The sequence below is a fragment of the Falco cherrug genome, chromosome 2 (genome assembly GCF_023634085.1).
Source record: "Falco cherrug isolate bFalChe1 chromosome 2, bFalChe1.pri, whole genome shotgun sequence".
Classification (NCBI taxonomy): Eukaryota; Metazoa; Chordata; class Aves; order Falconiformes; family Falconidae; genus Falco; species Falco cherrug.
The window spans coordinates 96,728,915-96,752,728 of record NC_073698.1 but is presented as its reverse complement, the minus strand read 5'-3'; the positions used below and the strand labels follow the sequence as shown (position 1 = coordinate 96,752,728).

The window sequence follows — 23,814 nt, the reverse complement described above, 5'->3', positions numbered from 1 at the left end:
CAACCTGTTCTAGTGCCTCACCACACTCACAGTAAAGAATTTCTTAATATCTAATAAAAATCTATGCACTTTCAGTTTAAAACTGCTACACCTCATTCTATCACTACACTCCCTGATAAAGAGTCCCACCTCATCTTTCCTGTAGGCCCTCTTTGAGTACTGGAAGGTCACTATAAGTTTTCCCTGGAGCCTTCTCTTCTCTAAACAACCACAACTCTCTCAGCCTGTCCTCACAGAGGAGGTGCTCCAGCCCACAACGCTTTTTTCTCTCAACTGGAGAGACATAAGTTTGATGAATGGACTGTTAGATTGATAAGGAAGTGGCTGTATGGCCACATCCAAAGACTTGCAGTCAATGACTCAATGTCCAAGTGGAAACCAGTAATGTGTGGTGTCCCTCAAGGCTCTGTACTGGGACCAGTACTATTTAATATGTTCATCAAAGGCATAGACAGTGGGATTTGAGTGCACCCTCAGTGAGTTTGCAGATGACACCAAGCTGAATGGCACAGTTAGTTCACTTGAGGGAGGGGATGCCATCCGGAGTGACCTTGACAGGCTTGAGAAGTGGAACTGTGTGCATCTCATTAAGTTCAACAAGGCCAAGTGCAAGGTCCTACAACTGGGTTGGGGCTATCCCCAGTATCAATAGAGAGTGATGAACGGATTGAGAGCAGCCCCACGGAGAAGAACTTGAGGATACTGGTGTACAAAAAATTGGACATAAGCCAGCAACGTGCACTTGCAGCCCAGGTGGCCAACCATATCCTGGGCTGGATAAACAGAAGTGTGCCCAGCAGGTCAAGGGAGGTGATTCACATCCTGTGCTCTCATAAGACTCTACCTGGAGTACTGCACTGACCTCCGGGGTTCCCAGCACAAGACAGACATGGACCTGTTAAAAGTGGGTCCAAAGGAGGCCCATGAAAATGATCAGAGGGCTGGAGCACCTCTCCTATGAAGAAAGGCTGAGAGAGTTGGGGTTGTTCAGCCTGGAGAAGAGAGGGCTCCAGAGAGACTTTCTTGCAGCCTTTTAATTCTTAAAGGAGGCTTACAAGAAAGATGGAGAGTCTTTTTACTAAGGCCTGTAGTCCTGTAGTGACAGGACAAGGGACAATGGTCTTGAATTGAAAGGGGGTAGATATAGATTGGACCTAAGGAAGAAATTTTTTACAATGAGGGTATGAGACACTGGAACAGGTTTCCCAGAAAAATTGTGGATGTCCCATCACTGGAAGTCTTCAAGGTCAGGCTAGATACGGTTTTGAGCAACCTGATCTAGTGAAAGATGTCCCTGCCCGTGCAACATTGGACTAGATGACTGTTAAAGGTCCCTTCCAACCCAAACCATTCCATGATTCCATGTTTCACTGTATGTTTTGCTAAATGTACCATAAACACGATTTAGGATTAACCTTTGCTCCACATACAACACGTGCATGCATGCCCTACAGATTTCAACAGCAATGTTACAGACCGCTGTGCCAGTGGAATTGAGGTCTACAGAGAGCTCTCTGGGGATAAGATGTGCAGGTCCATAATTCCTATCTTGTAATCCATTTTTCCCCTAAGTTCTGGCAGTATTCTCACTGGATTCACAGTATTCTCATAAAACTTTAGCCTTCAGAAAAGGGTTTTTTGAATCTGTTATGTCTTCATAGATCACACTATGCATACATTGTTGTCTATCAATTCTTCCACCGCTGGCGACTAACATGATATTTCTTCAGCACCTATGGCAGCTAATGACATAGGAGAAGCTGCATTAGTACAATTATCAAATAGCTAGGTTATTTTGGCAAATGCCGCTGAGGACATGTACCATTCCCTGGAGGCTGCAACCCCTGTAACTGAGCTGACAGAGCAGAACACCATGGATCAGCTGGGCTGTTTCATAGCCCAGCTTCCTAACTTAAATTGTTGATGAACCAGGGCATCAAATTTTTTTATTTCAAATGTCTGAGGCAGAGGTAATTTGTCTCCTCAACAACTGTGATGTTTGGTGGTTAGCTCCAGGAAAGGAGTGGTAACAAACAGTGGGAGGTTGTAAAAGCATAACTCACCTCAGTTCTTTGCTCTGTGACTGAGTCAGAAGCCTCTTCTTTCAGATTTCTCAGTTGCTGGGGAAAAAAAAAGAACAACCCTGCTGGCATTGCAGGGACCAGCACAATGAATGTGCACAAGCCTGAGAGTAAAACACCCTATTCCAGAGTCATCCTGCAGGTATCCCGCACAATTCAGTGCAGGATGTCTTAAGGAAAAGAGATGTGGTGTGTAGCCACAAAGGTGAAACAGGCTGTGCCTTAACAGCATGCTGTGCCTGATACTGTTTAAACAAAATCCTGCCATAAAGGGATTTATTTACAGTGTTCGTCATCTCAACGAGCAAGTAGGGAACAGGTATGCAATCTGTGCAACAGAAAGAACAAAGGCCAAGTATATTCTGTAGAACAAAATTTCACTTTAAATTGTTAATTAAGCTTTGAGTGCCAAGGTAGGAAGACGGAGGAAGTACTATGGAAGGAGCCTGGTTTACAAGCAGAAAGCCTGTGTTGTTACAGGGCAGGGACTCACAAGTGCGGGAACCACCCCTTCACAGTCTGACAGCTCCTCTGCATGGCAGGGGGAGGCATTTGGGCAGCTTTTGTGTATCACTGCAAACTGATAATATTAATGGCACATGTTATTGCAGAAGGGGACCTCTCTTGTACCACATTGGTCATAGACGCATCATTTTCTGTCCTTACTGTAAAAAAGTCTGTTACTTCCTTTGATATATTTATGGCACCCTGATATATCTGGCATTTCTACCTTCTATTGCTAACTTCTGTATATTTGGGCAACATTTGACAAGTGAAACAAAAGGTAAAGGAGAAATCTGAGGATTTGGTCACTGAGGCTTTTGTTAGTCAAATACAGTTATCACTGGTTTTCTTATCACACAAATGAGAATAATATTTTAGAATACATTTATTAAATCCTTTGCTCTTCGCAACTATCTGAAACCTTATAAAGGATGGCAGAAGCTGTAGAAATTCAAGTAATAAAACCATCACAGTATTTTAAGAAGACCACGAGTACAAGTCTCCAGCTGGGTTCTGAACAAGCTTCAAAACCCACAGAGAAGGGGGATATAAAAGATGTGAAGAGAAATTTGACTGATAAGACAAAAGAGAATTCCTGTCTTGCTATGGCTTGTCAAACTTTTGAGATTTGAGCTACGAGGTATGGGGAACTTTACATACTGGTCTCTTAGTTTTCCATTGGTAATATTAAAGCAGAAAGAATTTATTCAAAGGAAAGAAGTCTGATTTCTGAATCATCAGCCACAGGTTGAGGATCTGCTTGACGACTGTGTCAGATGATCAGCATATAAGCAAGCATCGGCTAGGAAACGGTTCTTTACCAAGATCTCTCTTAGTTGGGAGTGTGAAAGCTTTCAGATACTCTATGCAACTGCTTTCCCATGAGCTACATGTCCACATCTTCCACTGATGTAATTACAGTAGCAGAGTTTGACAGTTTTCACTTGGCTTCCTTAACATAGATGCCAGTTCCTGGCTCTAGATATTCCAGCTTTAAAACCTCTGCTCAGATTTCTTCGTCATTCTTCAACACCAGATTTATAAGACCAAATCAAAAAAGCAGAACAGTAACTTAAACCTTCTATTTCTTATAAACAACAAAAAGTTCCAAGATGAAGAAGAATGGATGTTTGGAAGTTGAAAAAGAGGGGATACAGAGAAGACATTTTTTGAAGCATAATTTAATTTGCTCTTCTCACTAATGACATAAGCTATTTTATTTCCATTGCGTTTCAGTGTGCACACTTGGGGATACACTACAGTTCAAATTGTTATTCTGGATCTTTCTTAATTATTATCACACTTATGAAAAACAAAATTGTATACTGCAGCTTTTTAAAACTTCCACCTATAAATTACTGAGTGTACACTGCTGCGTAGACAGCCTGGTATGTGCTACACAAATATAACTGATGACTTTGTCTCAGATTCCAAGAACAACTGCAGACAGGACATGGAGAAAATGTATCTGTATTTTCCTTTACCTGTGTTGTAGGGTTTTTTTTTCCTTGTTTTAATTATTTGTCTTACAATTAGCACTTGTCTATATGATAGAAAACAACTAGAGAAGAAATCTGACTGAAGACCTGCAAGTCATTGGAGGCCTTGAATAACTTGGTGCAACACATAGGTTTGGTATATGGTCTGGACACAGCAGGAGCCTCATAGAAGTATGTGTAAGTTTGGGTGCCCTCTCCATGGTTCCTTCTGTCCCTTAATCATGAGAGAACAACAACCACCAAAATCAAATATTTTTGCCCTTTCTATATGTCCACCAATCTGCTGCTGGGATTGATGACCTCAGATGCTCTCAGTCCTGAAACCAAAGTTTTCTTTAGGCATTAGAAGCAACGTACCGTGGGTAATGTTGAAAGCATTGTAGAAACAAATTGCTTGAGCGCAGTGCAGGAGAGTTTTCCAAGGAATAAACAAGCTAAAGCAGGAGGTAGAGGGTCAGACTACATAATCAGAATGATATAACAGCCACTTTCAGAAGCAAAACATGTAAACTGTCCCACACGTACAAGACCTTGGAATCCCACTGCATATACCAGGCACCTCCACGAGATGATTTGTCACACATCAAAGTGCCTTGAGGCTCATTAGTCTTTCAGAAACTAAAATGCAGATTTCCCCGTGTCTTACATCAAGCAGTACTTTACCTGCTTGGTAGTGTAAAGCAAAGGAGGATTGTATGCTGGTACTTGGGTGCTCCAAGCCAGGTTTTGTCCTGATTTAAACCACTGAAACCTCCTATAAAGCGATGTAATTAAGCAGACAGAATGAAGTCCAGCGCAAAATACGCATTTCGCTCCCAGCCGCACCACTAACTCAGTGAAAACTATCAGGCAACCCCAAACCCTGCATCTAATTTCCCATCCATAAAATAAGATTTGCCTGAAGATCAGCACTTCTAGCCCTGCCTCGTGCTCTTTTTTGAGTGTTTGCAACCGAACCCGTGTCTGGGATGGCCTGTGCCACACACCGCTCTCCGTTTTGGTTTTGGTTTTTTTGGTTTGTTTGGGTTTTTTCTTGCTGTAGGCTTCACCTGGCGTTGCCACCGCTCCGGCCCGCCACCCAGCCCGGCCCGGCCGCGGTTCCGTCCCCTGAGGCCTCCGGACACGCCGTGCCCCGGAGCGGGACGGGCGAGCGCTGCCCTCCCGGGGCAGGGGCCGGGCCCCGGCTCGCCCCCGGCTCGCCCCCGGAGGCCGCTAGAGTCCCGGCGGCACAGCGAGGCGGGCGGGCCGGGCACGGCACACGCTGGAGCCCCTCCCGCCCCACAGGTGGTGGAGACAGCACGGGGCGGGGGGAACGGCCGGGAGAAAGCGCTTCCCTCGGCTCCCGCCATGGCTGCCCCCTGACGTGCTCTCGGCGCTGGCCCGTGTTCCTCCCACCCCGTCCCCGCACCGCTCCACCCGCCTCCTCCCTGCCGCCCTCCTCAAGCACGGCGGCCCGGCGGGAAGCGCTGCCCCTCCTCTCTCCACCACCCCCCGGCTGCCTGGCACCGCGAGGGCGGGGCGTCCCTGGCCGGGGGCAGGCCGCAGCCGCCTGCCCCTTCCCCCCGCTGCCGTGGGGCCGGCGCGGCGCGGCCGCCCTCCACCTGCTCGCCGCTTTTGTTTGAGGACCGGGGCTGAGGGGGAGGCGCGGCCGCCCCTGCGTGTGGCGGGGCGGAGGCAGTACGGCCCCGGGGTGACTCGGGGCTCACGGCCCCTCTCGCCGCCGCCTTTGTCTGGCAGCCGGTCCGGACTGCTCTCCTCTCCGCTCCTCCTCGCCCTGGGGATCACGCTTCGGCACTGCCCGCTTTTGGGGAGGGGCGAGCGGCTCCCCCGCTGGGGAAGCCCGCCGCGGAAGGCGAGTTTCGCCCTCTCTCGGGGCGAGGGGGAGGGAGGCGGGGGCGCCTCGCCTTGTCGCGCTGCTCCCGGCGTCCCGCGTTGCTCGGCGGCGTTTGCCCCGCCGCCAAGTTGCCACAAGTTGGAGCCGCCCCCCCGCCGCTGCCGCCGGGCTCTGGCCTCGGCGTGAGACAATACCGCGGGCTGCGGAGGAGGAGGGGGCGGGCGGGAGCAGCCCTCTCGCCGCCGATGGGGCCGGGCTGGAGGGCGCTGCGGGGCGGGTAGGTGGCTCCGCGGGCTGCCGCCGGCTGGCGCGCACCGGGGAGCGGCCGGCAGAGGCGGGCGAGCCCCGGCCGCGACGGGCGCCGCTGGCGGCGCGGGGGCTCCATGGAGGAGGTGGGGCTGCGGAGCGGGCGGGAGCGGCTGGCCGGCGGGGACCCGCGGCTCGGCGCCGTGCTGGTGGAGCCGGCGCCGGTGGTGGTGACGGTGGAGCAGCGGGCGGCGGAGGGCTACAAGCTGGTGGAGGTGCAGCTGACCGGCGGGGCTCCCTGGGGCTTCACCCTGAAAGGCGGACGAGAGCACGGGGAGCCCCTCATCATCACCAAGGTGAGAGGCGCCGCGGGGGCGGGGTGGTGGGTCCGGCCGGCTCCATTTTGGCGTGCCCGCGGCGGTGACAGCCCTGCGGTGGCGGCGAGCTCGCTCCGGCCGCGCCGCCTGCCCGCAGCCCGGGGCGCCCCGCGGGGCAGGGCGGCTGCGGCGGTGCCGCCGGCCCCAGCGCAGGTGCCGCCGGCCGGCTCCCTCACGGCGGTGCTGTGGAGGCCCCGGGGCGGCCGTGAGCGCCCGGGGAGCGGGTGCCGGTGGGTGCTGGGACACCCGCCGCCCGGTACGGGGCGCGTCCGAGCAGGTCTGGGGGCAACAGGTTGCTGGGCGCAGCCAGCCCCGCGGCTCCGAGCTGCCGCTGCTGCGCCCCCTGAGCGCGGCGCCGGTGCCCGGCGGGGGGACCCCGCTGCTGCCGGCGCAGCCCGGGACCCCGAGCCGGGCCGCTCCCGCCGCGGAGGGCTGCGGAGGCTGCAACTCCCGGCTCCGAGGCGGAGTTTTCTCCGGTGCTGTTGCACTTGCGAAGTCAAAATGATTAGGGTAACCTTTTGTATCTGCCTCCTCCTTTAAACAAAAGGGCTTGTTGCTGGTGACCAAATCGCTGGTCCGAAGACGGGGGGGAGGGGAGGGGGAGGCCTCTGGGTATATATGCACTTTCTGGTTGTCCCTTTTTTTTTTTTTCCCTTCTCTCTTAATGCTTTTTTCTTGTTTTTTAACTGTCTTGTATACTCACAGCTTTCATCTCAGTGTATTGGACATGAGTTAAAGAAATACATCAGGTTTTCTAGAAACTGTTTTTCATCTGGGTGTGTTTTAACTTTGGAATCCTCATCCCCAGTAATTGTTGGGGTTTGCTGTTAAGACAGCTTTCTTGTTGCACAGTGAAAAGACGTTAAAATAGATCCATATGTAATTGGGAGAAAAAAATCCACATTAGCAAAGCACAATCTGCTCAGAATCTGTGGGAAAGATACATACGCTTTGTCTATAAGTCCTGTGGATTCTGCCTGTGCCCATTTTAGAAGTGCACAGAGAATGTCAGAGGTCAACGAGTCCTGTTTTATCCACAGCAGAAATTCTTCTAATCTTATTTTTCAGTTGATTTCATTGTGAGAGTTGTCTAGTTGGTTCCCTTCTTCCACCCTTGAAACAACTGCATTATGGACTTTCCAAGTTAGGACTTTTGAAACCATCTTTTCCTAAGATCTCTTCCCTGCTGCTGTTTTTCAAGAAACAACAGTCAGTGGCAGAAGATGTATATGCTGAAAAATTAGTCTGTGTCTGTCAGCCTCTTACCAGTACCCTGAATTACAGAATATCAAACCTGGGAGCATTTGAGGAAAAGAGAAAAGAGCTACTTGCTGTGTACGTACTAGCTATCAAGTGCCAAATCAAGCATTTTCAACTTTCTGGTGATGGCTAATAAGTGCTACATCTGAAGACTGATCAGTGATATTTATTCATAATGTTACCTAGGTATTAAGTAACTGGCTTAAGTATTCGTGGCATGAGGATGTGGCTGTGGTATGTGGAGAGAAGTGTCTGGCGATGGGAACCTTGTAAACTGGGTCTGTTGCAAGGAGTAATTAAGTGGAACCATGTCCTTGATACTGCCTGGAACTGTGCTGCTGTGTGGAAGTGAAATCTGTGTCTACAGGTGCTGACCTAGGAAGAAGAGGCCTTGGGTCTGAATTTCAGAGTATTTTCATTTGCTGTTGTTGGATGCAAGGGTATAGAACTAGTCTTGAAAGCACGGTGTGGTTCTCGTGTCCCCCCGTGTCCCCAGGACTATAACTCCTTAGCTGCAAAGCCTTCCTCTGGGTTTGGCCCATCCATCTTGGTGTTAGTGGATGTTTTTTTCTGCACCTTTTCTAGTGGTGGCAAGCTACTGAGAAGAATAATTTCATACTGGGTGGTTGCAACACTCCCTCCTTTCAGCAGGAGATGTAAAGTTTGTCTCTTCTCAGCCGAAGAGAGCCCTGAACTTGAGTTACCCCCTTCCTGAGAACATGTGGGGATCACTGGGCTCCCGCAGAAGGGGAGATGCCGTTTTACCTGCGCTTCTCCTCTCCCCGCAGCGTTTGCTGTCCTTTTTCAGGTAGCCTGGTGGCTGGTCAGTGGGGGGGTCCAAAAAAACCCACTGGGCTGAATCCTTCAGGATATCTGTGGAAAAAATTCCTGGTTTTGTGGATTCTAGCTGTGCTTATGTGTGAGCTGGTGATGGAGCTCTGTCTCACTCTAGTCCAGGGTGGCTCTGGGGAAGTGAGGATGGATGACAGCCAACTGCCACTTTTTTAAGGAGAGGAATGTGACAAGGTGTGAATGGAGTCTCAGATAGCAGCTACTTAAGGGGGATTTCTAAAATTCTGCCTGTCTCCTTTCTTACCCTTGTCTCCAAAGCAAGATCAGCCTTTGAAGAAATTTGCACCTCTGTGGAAATGCTGGGAAGTCACTGGTGTAAGAATCTCCTGCTTTTCCCAGCATATATGTCACAACTGTCATAACTGCCAGAAGAGTAGCACCAGAAAATGCTGTAATTGAAAAATCAGTGAGCAAGTGTATGTTCATTTTGCAGCACTTTCTGTGTAGCACACCTCTTGGGTGTTCGTTTCTCTGGTTGTGTGGCTATTTCACTTGCTGACAGGAAGGGCAATTTTTTGTTCCAGGTATCATGGGGAGAGTCTAGGGCAAGAAGAGCTGCAAACTCTGGGATTTTATTAGCTGGAAATCTAGTCAATTAAAGCAAGAGTGCCCTTTGATCCACTGAACTACCAATAAGCTGGGAGGGGGAAGGCATGCTGGAGAGGCGGAGAAGTGTCCGGCCTCAGCAGGGGGACAGGGGCGTGCTCCGCCGTGGAATGTCGGGAGGGCGAGGTCCGGCCCGGGGAGAGGGCAGCCCGCCGTCACCCGCTGGAGCCCGCGGGCAGGCCCGGCCCCCGTGGGCAGGCCGCCCCGCGTCAGGATTGCATTTCTTTCTGGAACTGAAGCAAGACTGGGAGAAATAGTCCTGAACCGGATAGGTAGAATAAGAATATCAAGCTCACCTACCAGGCGGAAGCCTTTTTTTTTTTTTTTTTTTTTTTTTTTTTTTCCCTTGCCCTTTTTGTTGTTGCTGCAATAGGCACAGAGAAAAAAGGTGCAAGATAGAGCTTGCTCAATCTTTAAACATAGCTGGTCTTCTAAAACTTGCCCCACCCGTGTGCAAGTGGTGTTCCTAACATCCAAGCAAAAAGTCTTTTAGCATTGTCGTTCTGTTGCTTAGTATTATTTTTACAATGTCCCTTTAAAAAAAGTGGTTTATGTTGTTTTCTGATCTCTACGAGTGTGTATGATAACATTCCAAAAAAAATTGCCTGAAGGCAGCTTGTTCTTACCTAATTTGACATCTTGAAAGAAAGGATCTGCTTTTTATAGCAACGTCTTATTTCAACAGAAGGTGAAACGACAACTTCGAGAACTTTAATTAGAAGTCTGTTTGGTTTTTTTCCTCTTTTTAAAGAGAAGTGATACTGGAAATAACAAAAATGAAAAGTCAAGGTGCACGAGTGTGAATCTTGTGAAAAATCTCCCATAGCTGCATTATCTTAATTACTTTTACTTTAAAATGGCTCTTATCTGAGATGCCCAACTTGTAGTGTCAGTCACATCATTGATTGTGGGTGATGGCTAGAAAGTCATTTCACTTCGTGTACTAATAGTATCCTTAGGAACTCTGAAGTTGTTCTGCAGTCAGTGTTCTTACTACATTAATAAATATGAAAACATAGTTTATGCATTTTAAGAAAGATTGATGTGTCATTTAAATAAATTCCTCTGTAGTACCAGGTTTACAAGGGCCTACAACCATACCTCCTCAAGCTATGATCTCATTGCAGGTTAATCAAGGCTGGGCTTGGCTGGTATTTCGGCAAGATTTCCAAGTGAAACCTGGACTGTTGCAAGAAGTTTTGTTGTTGATTTAGTAGATAGAGTTCTTGTCTCCTGAATCAGTGCTGAATTCATGCCACAGCTGGAGGTGGTGTCTTTCAAGAAGCAGCAGTATCAGACAGACTCCGAACCTTTGTTTATTTTTCTTTATTCCATTGCACTTTCCTAATGTGCTCCTGTCTATGGTTAGGTGTGAACTGTAATTTGTTTAACCTAACAATTATTTGAATTGTATAAAGGAATGCTTCTCTTATTAATTGGCTGCAGGACTTCTTCATATGACTTGTATTGATGTATTATTTCAATAGTAAGTCAAGTGATTACTGTTTTCAGTAAGTCATTCTCTTTCCTTTAGCTTTAAACATATAACCAAAGCAATTGCTTGCATTGCTATACCGCAACAATATTTAGAGGGGGGAAGGAAAGAAGCTTTAATGGTGCTGTATACAAATTAATCAAAAAAAAAGACATTTTCAAACATAAAACCAGTTGCTTGCCTCAAGTTAGGTGTTTGAGGTGAGCTGCCTTGCTTGTAGACATTAAGACTTGTTAAACTTGGCTGTGAAGCTTGATGTCCAGAAAACCAGCATTTAGTGGTAATCCTGGGAAATTACTGACCACTTCAACATAAATGCAGTCATTGTGTAAACAGCTGATTTGTAAGTTATTAGGAGCCATTGTGCTGTGGCTGAGAGTTAGTTCTAATCAAGGTCTCCATATCCTGACAAATTTCATTCACTTCCTTCAGTTCTAGAGAGGTAATACATGAAGGAGTATTCATTCAGTTTTATTTTCTATCCATATTCTCTCAGTCATCAAACCCAAGCAAAATTACTGACCTGTACGGACCATAATTTGAACACATATCTTAACCTGCAATTTTAAAAGAATGTATCAAACCTCATTCTGTATTTTTTTTGAAACCTTTTTTCGACTTCTTAACTTACAAGAAGGATCTGTTGTTTGGGGAAGATTGGTCTGAGTTGAACTTTGTGCTGTTAAATTTGAGAGTTGAGATTCTAGGAAATATTTATATATTAGAATGAATGTTTTAGGGTTTAAATAATATTAGGTAGCTATTTATCTTTTTTTCCTTGTCAAATGTGTTGATTTTTTTTTCAGTGCTATAGAAACTGTTTTGAGTGGTGTTTGCCTTTGCGTCTGGTTGCTATCTCCCAGGTCTCTATTATTGGAAGAGGGGAGTTGCTTTGCTTTGCAAGAAGATACTATTGCTTTTTACTTGGTTGGCTGATTGATGAAGGGAGTGCTCTCAATGGCTATTGAATGAGCTTTTTATTATGACTGTTAATTTACTGATGGGATGGAACACACCACACTCATATGTGGTGTTAATGGTCTGGCTGTGGAAGTCTGAAGCTTCAGAGCGGGTTTTATTGGCAAAAATATTGGCAGTTGAAATGCCACCAGTATTGGAAACAGCATTGTAAAGCTATCTTGGATATTGCTACATGTGACTACATCCTGTGTAGGGAGTTGAAATGAGCGGATAGGTTAAAAGGCTTGCGACTTGAGCTGTTTCATGTCAGTTGACATGCTTAGAAGTCAATAGTGTGAGAGTGTAATTTAAGAAACAGGGTGTGTGCACTTGCAGTCCTGAAATTGCAGTTTTCCTTTCTGCATTTCACACTACATTTCAAGACATAAATGCTCCTGAGAAGGAGTCAGAATGCAGTGTTTAAAACCATAACTAAAACTTGCTCACAACAAGCAAACTTAAAACTTTTGGAAATACTGGTTGCTTACAAACTGTAATGTTTTTCTCTCCTCTCTGTTTCCCTGTTCCAGCTACTTAGGCAAAAACTGTCAAATCTGTAATGATTTTTTTTAATTTTAAAACAAAATACAAACAAAAACATTCATGCCTATTGAGTCTGGCATGGGAATTGGTATGTTCTGTGGGAACAGTTACCACAATAGGAGTTAGCAAGAGTGCCTGTTTGAATGTTTATTAATTTAGGCTTTTTAAAGGACAATGTAAACTTCTCTGTTAGTGACTGATACTTTTCAGTATGAATCTTCGATGCTATCATAGGCATTAACATAAAAATAAAAGACTGGCAAGAGACCTGTAGTTATTGCATGCTGTTGTCAGAGGATTGTCACTAATGCCATTTATTACCTAGCTATCCATCATGCTTGTGTCTTTTGTTTGTTTGTTTTAAGAGGAAAAAACAGTGTGGGCTTGTGTGGTGTTTATGCATATGCTATATACGTTTTACTCAATAGACTGTATGTATGTTTTTTTTCCCTGCAGAATGTGATTCATTGTGTGTTCTCCCACTTAATGAATATTTAAAGTATGAGAGTGTGGAAAGAACAAGATAAATGGCAAATGAAACCTGGTTATGAATAGATTGGAGAAAACAGCTGTTTAGTAGTAACCAAGCCAATATTGCATCATATATGTGAGCTTTTTCCTTCTTGAGCAAAGCCATTTGTGTTTAGTCCTTCTATGCATCTGTAATCTATACAGAGAATACCCAATATGTATATGGATTTATTCTGTAGGTCACTTTATTACAGAAGTTTGAGACGGGTCCCAACCATTAAGCAGATTTCTTTACTTGCTGTATGTTTAAGAGATCAAGTGCACAGAGGAGTTTCCCAGAGAGGTAAAGTAAAAATTGATGCAGTTATACTGAGACTTAATCTGTTTAATCAACATAGACTTGCTTTATATTGTCTATGTTTTGAGCCTATTTGGTGTAAGGTCAATTGAAGGGGGGTTTTAATATATACATAAAGAAAAATTTTCAAAAAATTACAAACGTCTTCCTGCAGGTTTGGGTTTGTGGTTTTTTTTAAGTTTATCCTTAAGATTTTGGAAGCTTTCTAATTGCACTTAGCACAGTCTTTCCAGTTTCTTAAAGGTTATGCAGCAGGTATGCTGTGCTGTATCACCCCCCCCCCACACACACCCCCAAGAATATTATCACCACTCTGGTGGTAAGTTTTTAGGAGTTCTAATTTGTGTACTACTCGTAACTTCACACATATGGTCATATACAAGCAAGGTGGATTTTAAGGTTTATGGAATGGGCAACTGAATGCTTTTTGGTAAAATGCATTCATTCAGTGATAGGAAATGTCAAAAAGGTTTGAAATGTAACCAGTTTTTAAATGCAGCTTGATGTACTTGCAGAACATGTTTCTGTCCTTCATATATGCTTTGCCAAGCAGCAGACTTCTGATGGTGTTCACCCAGACTTAAGCTAGGTGCTTAATAGCAGTAGGTATTTTTGGAAAGTGATTTATAGTGTTTAAATTAGACATCAATGCTCTGAATTGCTTTCTGAAGGTGCCTACCATTTGCTGTCAGCTGTGAGAAGCTGAGGAGGCCAGTGGTTCCTTGACACATACCTAGGTGCCTACGTAGGTACATGTAAGATGAAATATACTTGAGCAAGATTATTGTCTGTGTATTTGCAATGTATATGGCTATACCTAACACCATTGGAAAATTCTTTATTTCTCCGATTGTGCTTTGCTTCTGAACATCACAAGAACATAGCTTTTCAGTTTGATTTATCAAGCTCATCAGGGCAGAGTCGTAACCTACCAAGGATGATGACATTTATGAAGTTAGAAGAGAACTAACTTCCCTCCCTATAAGTCAATACAGTATCAGTATTCAGTCTCAGTAACTTGGGGCATTCTTGGTAGGTGCAGCTCAGGTCATGAAGATGAGAGAATGGCTTCTGCAACATAACAAGTTATTGGGGGACCTTTTCAGTGGCCTTTGTGTGTACCTGAGGGTCACTGTGGTGTGCCAGACTCCCAAAGGCAGAAAGAGCTGACTGGTGAATGCTGGAAATGCAGTAAACTGCTGCCTTGGGAAACTGAATAGCTTTTGTCAGGTACACAGTTCTTGGGTTGGCTCTGAAGGTAGAAACAGATGGAGAAGAGTGATGATAGAAAAGAGGTGGACGTTTCAAAGTTCTTCTGAACCCTGGTGAAATGGCAAAATCAACTGAAAGCTTTAAGCTGTTCAGGCAGAGGCACAGTAACATTGGCACCGAGGGGAGGGCTTCACGTCCTGTGTCCCTATACTTCACCTGCCTCACCCCATATAGAAACGAAGCCTTCCCCTCTGCCACCAGCCCAGCTCTCTCCCCCTTTAGATCCCTCTCTCTCTGTTTCTAAATTACTAGATCAATTGAAATATTTAAATACTTATTTGTCCACATCCATCAACTCTGATATATGGATTAGGAAATACGTTGTCACGTTTCTTAGGTACAGAGTTTCTAAAGGACTGTACTTAGTAAGGAGGGATTTCAAGGGTATAGAGTAGCCTGTTGTTCAAGAGTGGTACAAAGGGCAAAAAATAGTGGCTAAAACCTGGAGATAGGGAATATATGGGGACCTCTGCTACAGTGCTTGAGAGTCTATGTCCCTTTGGATAGCTAGGAACATGCAATTTCATCCGTTCCTGCAGTCATTTTTTTAGCTGAATGACCTTCCAGAAGGAAGATGGATCATGATCAAGGGTCCTCTTGTTATTGTGATTGTAGGTGGCCTTATCAGATGCTTTCTTTGCTCCAGTCTCTTAGCTATTCTGTCAGTCATGTTTCTGAGATCTAGACCATTTCTGTACTCACAGTAGTCTAGTCCTTTGCTGTGTGTTTGCGTCCTCTACCACAACAGGGTGTTTAATGTTCTGGTAATAGTAGGCAGTTATCTAAGCAGCTTGGCAGAGGTTGTAGGAATGCTCTTGCTGGTGAGTGAAGTTGAATTTAATTTGGTTTTGTTGAAACTGTAGCATAACCTGATGAAATTAATTCAGCTTTTTTTTTTTTAATGGAAGTGCATGAACTTCATTCTGTGGTGTGCTTTTTTTCTTTTAAATGGGAAAAGATCCAAGTGTTAGTGAAACTTACAGAGCCTTTTAAAAGGTCCAAACACCTTAATTTTAGAGTAAAAAATTCTTCATCCTCAGTCCTCTATTATGTTCTGTCTGTAATTAATTTGCAGTCAAGTCTGAATAGTTGAACTAGGGAGAGATCTGTCAGTGGTGAGCATGAATACGACAAATATGTTCAAAAGTGGATCACAGGTACCTACCGCTGTACTCAAAATTGCAGCTTCAGTACTTTTCCTCTTCAGTAAAATAGATGATTGTTCTCAAAATCCCTTCACAAAGCTATAAAACCAGATTGTTTTGGATTTTTTTCTGTCTCTTGAGATGAAACATACTTTTTCATATACTTGCTTTGAAAGCTTCCAACATAATCTATGAAACAAAGAAGTATCTCCCAGTTTCCCAAATACATATAAACTATTCAGCGTTCTTTAAGAAATAAACCTCTGATTTGGTTCATTGACTAATGTAAAAAGTTACTGTTGGGGGTAACAATACTTTATTTAGAAGCTGTGTATTTTTCAGTAAAATACTGTAATCTTTTAGGATAGCATCATAGAAACATGATTTCATGGTAAAGGAAGCGAAACGCTTCCTACACAGTATCAGTTAGTCATCACTGTTAATTTTCTTAAACAAATTAGATGCAAAAATGAGTTTGTGGGTGTCTAGCTGGGTGATATCTGATATAACAAATTCTCTGAACTCCTGATGAGTATTTGGATTCTGGATATGAAATCCTTACAGTACTGTAAAGTACTTTTTCCTCTACAAATACATACTTTGTTGATCCTGCAGAAAGGAAAACATTAGATTTTCATTAGAGACATTTGGAGTTGTCTTTTTTTGTAAATGGAATAGCAAAGCATCTATTTCACAGTCATTCATTTAAATAAAAGAAAGATGCAAACATACTGTGTTGACATAAGGTAGTACTTTGTGGGTGTTTATATGTGGAAAGAATTTTAAGATGATAACAGGGAAAACTTCTAAACAGTGTATGTAACAGATACATAGTTAAATCAAGATTTAAGAGAAATGTACACTTTCAAAAACACCTTTTATAAACAATTTGTAATCTTTTTATACATGATTATTTTGGTGAAGTGTCTTCATTTCTAAATATAAAGGCTTCTGTAAAATTAAAAAGCAGTATCTTATTCCAAGGCTGGAAGATGTTATATAAATAATGGATTCTCTTTAAATGCAGCTCTAATGCTGTAAGGTGATTTCTACTTTCCAGAAAATTGGTAGGGCAACATTTTAAAGTTCTAAGGTAATTTTTTTCCCCTTTTAAACCATGTATTATTAGTTTGTGCAAGTACTTCTGTTTTTCCTGTTCTTTTTCCTTTCCCCTGTTTTTTAAAAGGGTAAAACTCAACACAACTTGCTTTGCTGCTTGTAAAACTTAAGCTACAGTGATTTATGAGCAAAATAAATTCTTTTCTACAGTCTTTACCTTCTGGGAACTTGATGCTTTTCCCGACTGCTGGAGGAGATTGCTATCAAGAGCAGGGAGGAGGGCTGCACCTTTCCTGACACCATGGAGACCTGAGGAGTTTCTGTGATTGCTCAATCTGATGTTAGGGAGGGGTGTAAGGCAAGTCTCTTGTTGCACAACTGAATTTCTTCTGGCTGATTAATGAAATCTTCATCTTAAAAAGTATTGTAGCTGTGACCTGTTACGTCATATATGTAGGTACTTAAAATGTGAGGGTGGCGAGGTATGTGGTACTTTAGTGCTGGTTTCCTTCTGTGAAGCCAGTGGTAAGTCCTGAGCCTCCAAAGCTTCAACACAGAACCCAATGAGACGCAAGGAACTGGAGAAATGTTAGTGAAATGAGAACTGGGAGATGATGTAAATTATCTCTTTTGCCACAGGTTGCTTGTGTAACCTGCGTGGAGTCGTATGGCATCTTTGCCTCAGTGTCTGGTGTTGAGTAGGACTAACAATATTTCCCTACTTCGCAGGAGTCTGTTCCTCATGAAACAGTCCTGACATGGAAGAGCTAAAGTATTATGGTGAAAGAGCCTTTATGGGCTTCTAGTAAAACCCATAACCCAAATACATGGGTAAGTCCTAGGAGTACATAGAGTTGTCTTGAAAGTCTATAGTTGTGCGGTTCGGTTGGGAATAAATTCTGCACAACAGAAAACCCTGCTTTGCGCTTGTGTGTCTCCAGTGTTCATCATAAATAGTGTCCTGAAGTGTACAATTAGTCTCTTTACACAAAATTGAACCTGCTACCTACTCAAAATGCACAGATGCTCTCAGTGCCTCAGAAAGGTAGAAGAGATGAATGGAGTGAGAGGAAAAAAAACCCAACTGTAATGTGGACTTCTTGTATGAAAGGTCAACCAGATATTTGAATCAGAGATTTGAACCTTTTGTTAGCAATAAAGCTTCATAAGGAAATGTGTTTTTGTAGCCAAAACACATGTCCTTGCTGACCACTTGAATTTCCTTCAATTTCTGGTGATGACCTATTTAAAGCTCCTTGATCGAAATATACTGTCAGTGGCTTGAAGACTGATAATGAACTTACAGTTCATCATCATCTAAGGTGATAGCATAGGATACAAGTTTCAGTAGAATGAAGGGAACAGGTACATATTTTATTCTAACTGCAGGAAAAACTTAAAACCTTAGTTTCTTCATCTGCACATCACCAGCGCTAATTGGAGGCTACTGTTTGCTCCAATATATTGTATCATTGATTGGTACAGTCGCCCCACACTTCATCCTAAAGAATGCTGGGCTAGTGTAGACTGTCTGTCCTAAATCCAGTGCCTGTAGCTAAAGTCAGTAGATCTTCAGCAGCCTAGTTTTATTTTGCTGAAAGCTGACTGGGGAAATGTTGCATGAGCAATTCAATTACCCGATTAGAGGGAGTGGAGAGGAGCAGCAGGGAGTGGCAGCATCGGGGTGTACAGTCACACGCCCCACAGTGACTTACAGGCTGTAGTCTAGCGGACTTCCAGTGGAAATTAATTTGAAGTATGGAAATAATTTTACAAAATAGGAGATAAGCATGTATGACTTTTGAATTTTCATTAATGAGCAGTCTGAATCAAGACCTGTACTCTTCCTTCATCCTGTGATTTTTTTACAAAAAATACATCCAGCCTCTTCTAAGGACAAAATGGACATAACTGTTATTAAGATCAGAGTAAAACGAAAATGGTTTTGCTTGTTTTAATGCTTTGCTATCAAAAAAATGCTTGTCGTTTGGACATCAAGGAGAGCATGTTCACTAAATCACACTAAATTAAGTCATGACACATTACAGCTAGGTCAGGTTCTATTGTGAGTACCTTTTTGTCTAAAGGCTTGGAATTTTCTGGGATATCAGATTGATGCTGGCTGCAGTTTGTTATGGCCAGATTTTCTTCTCTTTGATTTCTGGGGAAGTTTCTGTGAGGACATTTGTGTGTAGCTTGTTTTGATATGAAAGAAAAAATTGGTTATATTCCCTTCAATAACATACTGCTAAGGGTTATTACTTGTGAAAAATGTTTTTGAACTTTGGACTGACAAGCTTTCTTTTAGATTTTTGATTTGTTTAACTTTTGTGGCAGTTCCATTGCTAATTCAACTACTACTTGGGTGCGGTAAAGCTGCATCTAGATCTAGATTGTTACAAAACATTTCAAGGAAAATTCTTCATGTATGTGTTTAACTCCAAGATTGACTTCCACAGTTGCAGTCAGTGTCCTGAAAAGCAGCTCCCTTCCACCCTGCAAAACCAATCAGTCTTTAAGCACTGGACAGTAATTCTCGTTAGCATCAATTGATGAGAGGAAGGAGAAAACATGCTGTTTGGCCATGAAATTTGGCGTGTTATCATGTATGGTTGTAAGGAGTGTGGGCTAGGGTTATATATATAACACTTAATTACAGAAGTATTAAATCATTCTACAGAGTGATTTGCTCTGGAAATTTTGTATTCTTGTAATATGTTTTGTGCTTGTTTGCTTTTAGGTTGGTTTATATGGGGTTTGTTTGTTTGTGGGGTTTTTTTGAGACAGTGAAAGAAATGTTGTATCCATGTAATTTTATCAGCTGAACTGCAATTTTCCAAACAGGCGCAACAACAGGTTGTTGTTTCCTGTGGGGGTCAACACTAGAAGGTGACTTGGGTACATTGCCCACCAGGTTTTAATTTTGGCAGGTTTCTCTGATGCCTAAGGTGTGTTCAGACTCAAGAACTCAGTCTCCAGGTTCTGGAGGGAGTGTGCTGTAATTGCCTCTTCTTTCCAGTGCATGTCTCAGCCTTTTCTGAATTTCCTTCAACCTGTTGCAGTTTTACCTCTTTCTTACCTAGAAGTCTTTATCATTCTCCTCATGAGTGGTTCCGGGTTCAATTCAAAAGACGAAATCTTCTTTCTTTACCAGTTTCTCTCACCCTGTTTCTATCCCTAACTCCAGCTTGGTTTGCCTTTTTCAGCCACATGCAGTTTGGCTTCCATGGCCTCCTTCCCTTTCCTTTGGCACCTCTCTGCTTAAAGCTGCAAGCCTACAAAATGTTCAGCATGGGGGATCTCCTCACAGGACTTGCAGCTAATTGAAACGTCTAATAGCTGGACTCATTCAAAGGTGTTTTAACTCCACTGACATGAGGCATATATGCACTTAGTCAACTATGTGTGTATCCCAGATGCTGACTTCTGCTTTTGCTGAAACAGGGGTCACTAGAGTGTTTTGCTTTTTAACCTAAACATTTATTTCTTCATTTGTTTCTTGGGACTGGATGAACCATTTCAGTTTAAATCTAAGAAAATCGAAGGTTTGAGGCTGATGTGCACAATGTGCCTGACTAAATGAAGTATGGCAAATTCATCAACCACTGAAAGAAAATATCTTGTGATGGGAAGCATCAAACAACTCTGATTAGTGAAGTGGTTAATACCACCTGTGGTTAATTACTGAAATGGATCTTAGAGTAAGATGAGGACTTAAGGCGATTTTTGTCAAACCATGGCTTAGATTACTGCTTTATTAGAAAGGTGTAATGTGGACATAAGAGCAACAAAAAGATGTCTGCTTGTTTGTATTGAAATTTATGGTACAATGAAGAGGAAGTTGAGAGCTTGCAGAGAGAACAATTGTTTTTGTAGTTGTGTTCTAAGTTCATCAGTCTGCTTTTTTAATTCAAAGCCAGAGTACACATAACAGACAGTGACCTGAGAAAGTATCCCGTGGTACACAACAGAGCACATTGTTTTTTTTCTCTACCTCTGTGACTCACAAAGCTAAGGCGTCTCATCCAACTTTGGTTAAGAAGAGTGTCTAGGAAGGTTAGTGGATGTTTTGTAGTGTTTGATGATAGTTACCCAGGTGATGATTAAATTTAGCAAAGCCCCAGAAGAATGTGTCTTCTTTCTGAGATACTCTGAGAATTATATCCTCTTCTGATTAGGCTGTGAGCTGAGGCAGGAAGAGAATGATGTAGTACTTATGCATTTTAAAAAGCAGAACTAGCTTTAGTATACAGTGACAGAAAAGGAATTTTCCATTCTTGAGCACATATTATTTAAAGCTTGTGGTTTTGGAAGGAAAGCAGGAACACCTTATGACCTCCAGCACATTCCAGTGTTTTGTTTTTGAGGTGGTTTTTTGTTAAAAAAAAAAAAGTGACAGAGTGCATTTTGGTTTTACCTGATTTATGTTCACAGATCCACTTCCTGAACTGACTCAACTTCTGATGATGGATGCCAGTTTCTTCAAGAGTTTCAAGATTATATAATTAACATTAAATCTTGAAGTTCATAAGCTTTATTTACTGAGTGCTGGACCTCTGTCTCAAAGCACTGGAAAAAAACAACCTGTAAGCTGTATCTTCCAGCAGTTCTTTTATATTGTGCACATGGGATGGGAGCTCTCTTAGAAGGCAAGAAGAGCCTAAGATAGGCAACCATGTGAAGTTTAAGATGAAGTGCCATCATAAAAAAGGGTGAGTGCGTTAGTTCTTGGATGTTAGAAACAAGGTGCAGTCACCATAACTAGGTGTGTTTTCTAATCTGGTGCATGATAGTGATGCAGGCTTCCAGTTTATTAAGAGGATGTTGAAAATTGAGTAGGGTGCTAGGAAGCAGCGTAACAGCTAGTTAAAAACTGGCAAGATGTATTTTACTCAAGGAAATTGAAACACAGACCAAAATTCAATAGATTTTTTTTTTTAATCTAACATGAAGACTTGCCATAGTCAGAATAATAGTAGTAGTTTCTAACCCGAAGAGTAAAGTTCTAAGGCACATTGCTTAATGTTTTCTGTTGCTTCATGTTTTTTTGAAGGTACTTGCTTAACGTAAAGTAAGTTATTTGGCTCAGTATCGGTGTACTTGGAGGAAACTAGATCAGAAGTAAAGCTGGATTGTGAACTGACAGACCCTTTTATTATTCTGTCCATTAACAATCTGAAGAAATAGAAATGGACGTTGGGATTCCAAACAAAGCTCTGAGGTGTATGATGGCAGAGTAAGCACTAGCAAATTGCAGGTTCTGTAATCTATACAGCGTTTTAAGTAGTCACAGAGGAACTGAACAGTGAAACTTTTGACTGATACCATTCAGGTTAAGTACAGGAAGAAATGGGGTTTGTTTTGTATTGCATTGTGTTTGCAGGATACTTAAATGAAAATATGTGGCTTTGTTGGTAGTTAAACACAGCTTTGAATCCCTGTGTTTCCATGATCATAAGATTGTTTATATAAGATATGAGATCAGGTCTTACTCTGAAATAGTACAGTATTTTCATTTATAAGTTAAACTCCAGATGACTTTTGAGATTACAGTGGTTAGTGTTGGAATTTCTTCAGTCATTCCTTATATTTTATCTGTTTTCTTTTTTAAAGGACAACAGTGTCCTCAGTAGCTCTGGAAAAATCAGTGAGACTAGTTATAAGTTATAATTAAATTATTCTATTTAATATAATATCTCTATATAATGTACCTGTATTTTTGTATTATTTCCTGCTCCTGTCAGTGATTCTTAACCTTATGTTTAGTGTCATGTTAGTATTTGGAGGTAAAACTTTTTGTAGGTTTTTCTCTGAGGTATAGAAAACTTTTAAATGGGCCCATTCTCTTTTCAAAGGGACCATCTTAGCAGTGAAAATAAGGCTCTTAAAATATTTAGGGTTGAAAACAAAGTTGTATTTATATCTTAATTTGGATTTCTTAGTTTTCTCATTACTTATACACTGGCTTGAATTCCTTCTGATAGTTTGGTGCACTGTCCCTAGTGATGTGTAAATATATCTGAATCATAACTTGTTTTAAATGAAAACAAAAGATGTGCTGTGCACTAGGTACAAGAACACACTGAAAGGTCTTTGGTACTAAGGTCTAACAAACCTTAGTGACTGTTGATTCCAAGATACTCCCCACATCAATGGAGGCCTGTAGTTTTGTGAAATTCTGTTGGTGCACATCCACTTGTTCATATGTCAGGCATTTAATTTCTGCTTTTGAATTCAGATTATTTCCAGGTCCTAGAAAATGAGCTATGTAATACAGATGATAAATTGCCTTTGAAAAACAGATGCCTAAAATGATGTTGACCTTTTTTTGCTAGATGTTGAGCAAAATGAAATCTCTCTTTGCCTGAAAAATCTGTCAGCTGCAGGATTTTTCTTGTGCCAGTTACTGACTTGTCTGCTTGTGTTCCTTGGAGAAAATTGGAAATGTTCATTGCATATTGAAAACAATAAAACAGTGTGTGTAAGAATCAGCTTGTATGGGTTGAATTGGTACTAGCTTTTTTTTCACCTGCAGAGCACCTTCGAAGATGTTACTCCTTGAAGCATGTTGGCAGGCAGTTCAACTAAGATACTGCAAGTAGTGGCGTGGTAGTAGAAAGGAATATTTGAAGCAGACAATATCAATTCAATAACATACCAGTATTGCTCAAAGATAAATTAAGTAAACACTGCTTATGGGATTTTACAGTACAAGCAGACTATCCTTTTTTTGAAAACTGTCTGGTCCTTATGGTTCATGTGTGCTTAATGTCAAATATTGTCTGTCTTTTTTGCTAGCAGTATATATTCTGAGTGGAATATACCTCTAGAGCCCTCTACTTCTTAATATGGATGGATGGATGGAGTAACCACTTCTGTAAGACTGGATAGCTACTGTCACTTAAGAAAAATGGCCAAAAAGGTGTGGAAGCAATCTGTGACATTGTCACATTCATTAGTTTGTGAGTGTTGATCCACCTTCAGGGTTTCCACTGAAGATGGTAATGGTATAAGCGTCAGACTTGATCATGGATTTGAACCCTTGTGCAACTACTTGCAGCCTTTTGCAACTACTGACTGTATCTGCTAGTGGTGGCTCCCCATCTTCCTAAGAAATGCCAAGTCCATGAGTAATTGTACAGCATAAGGCATGGTGTTCTAAAAAATGGCCGTTTAGCAAGAAAACATGTGGACACACCTCTGGTGGTGTGAAATTTAGTTTCATTTAGCAAAATGAGATGTAGCCTCTCCA

General features: G+C 42.7%; 1 protein-coding gene across 2 annotated transcripts in view; it reads left to right on the top strand.

Moving 5' to 3' along the window:
* The first annotated feature begins 5,705 nt into the window (after window positions 1-5,705).
* The window catches only part of SHROOM2 (shroom family member 2), a 128,098-nt gene continuing 109,989 nt past the window's right edge, over window positions 5,706-23,814 (top strand). For both annotated transcript variants that reach the window (XM_055702186.1, XM_055702185.1), the window contains exon 1: window positions 5,706-6,520. In XM_055702186.1, the coding sequence (XP_055558161.1) occupies window positions 6,302-6,520 (219 nt within the window). In that variant the 5' untranslated portion in view covers window positions 5,706-6,301. The remainder of the gene's footprint in view (window positions 6,521-23,814) is intronic.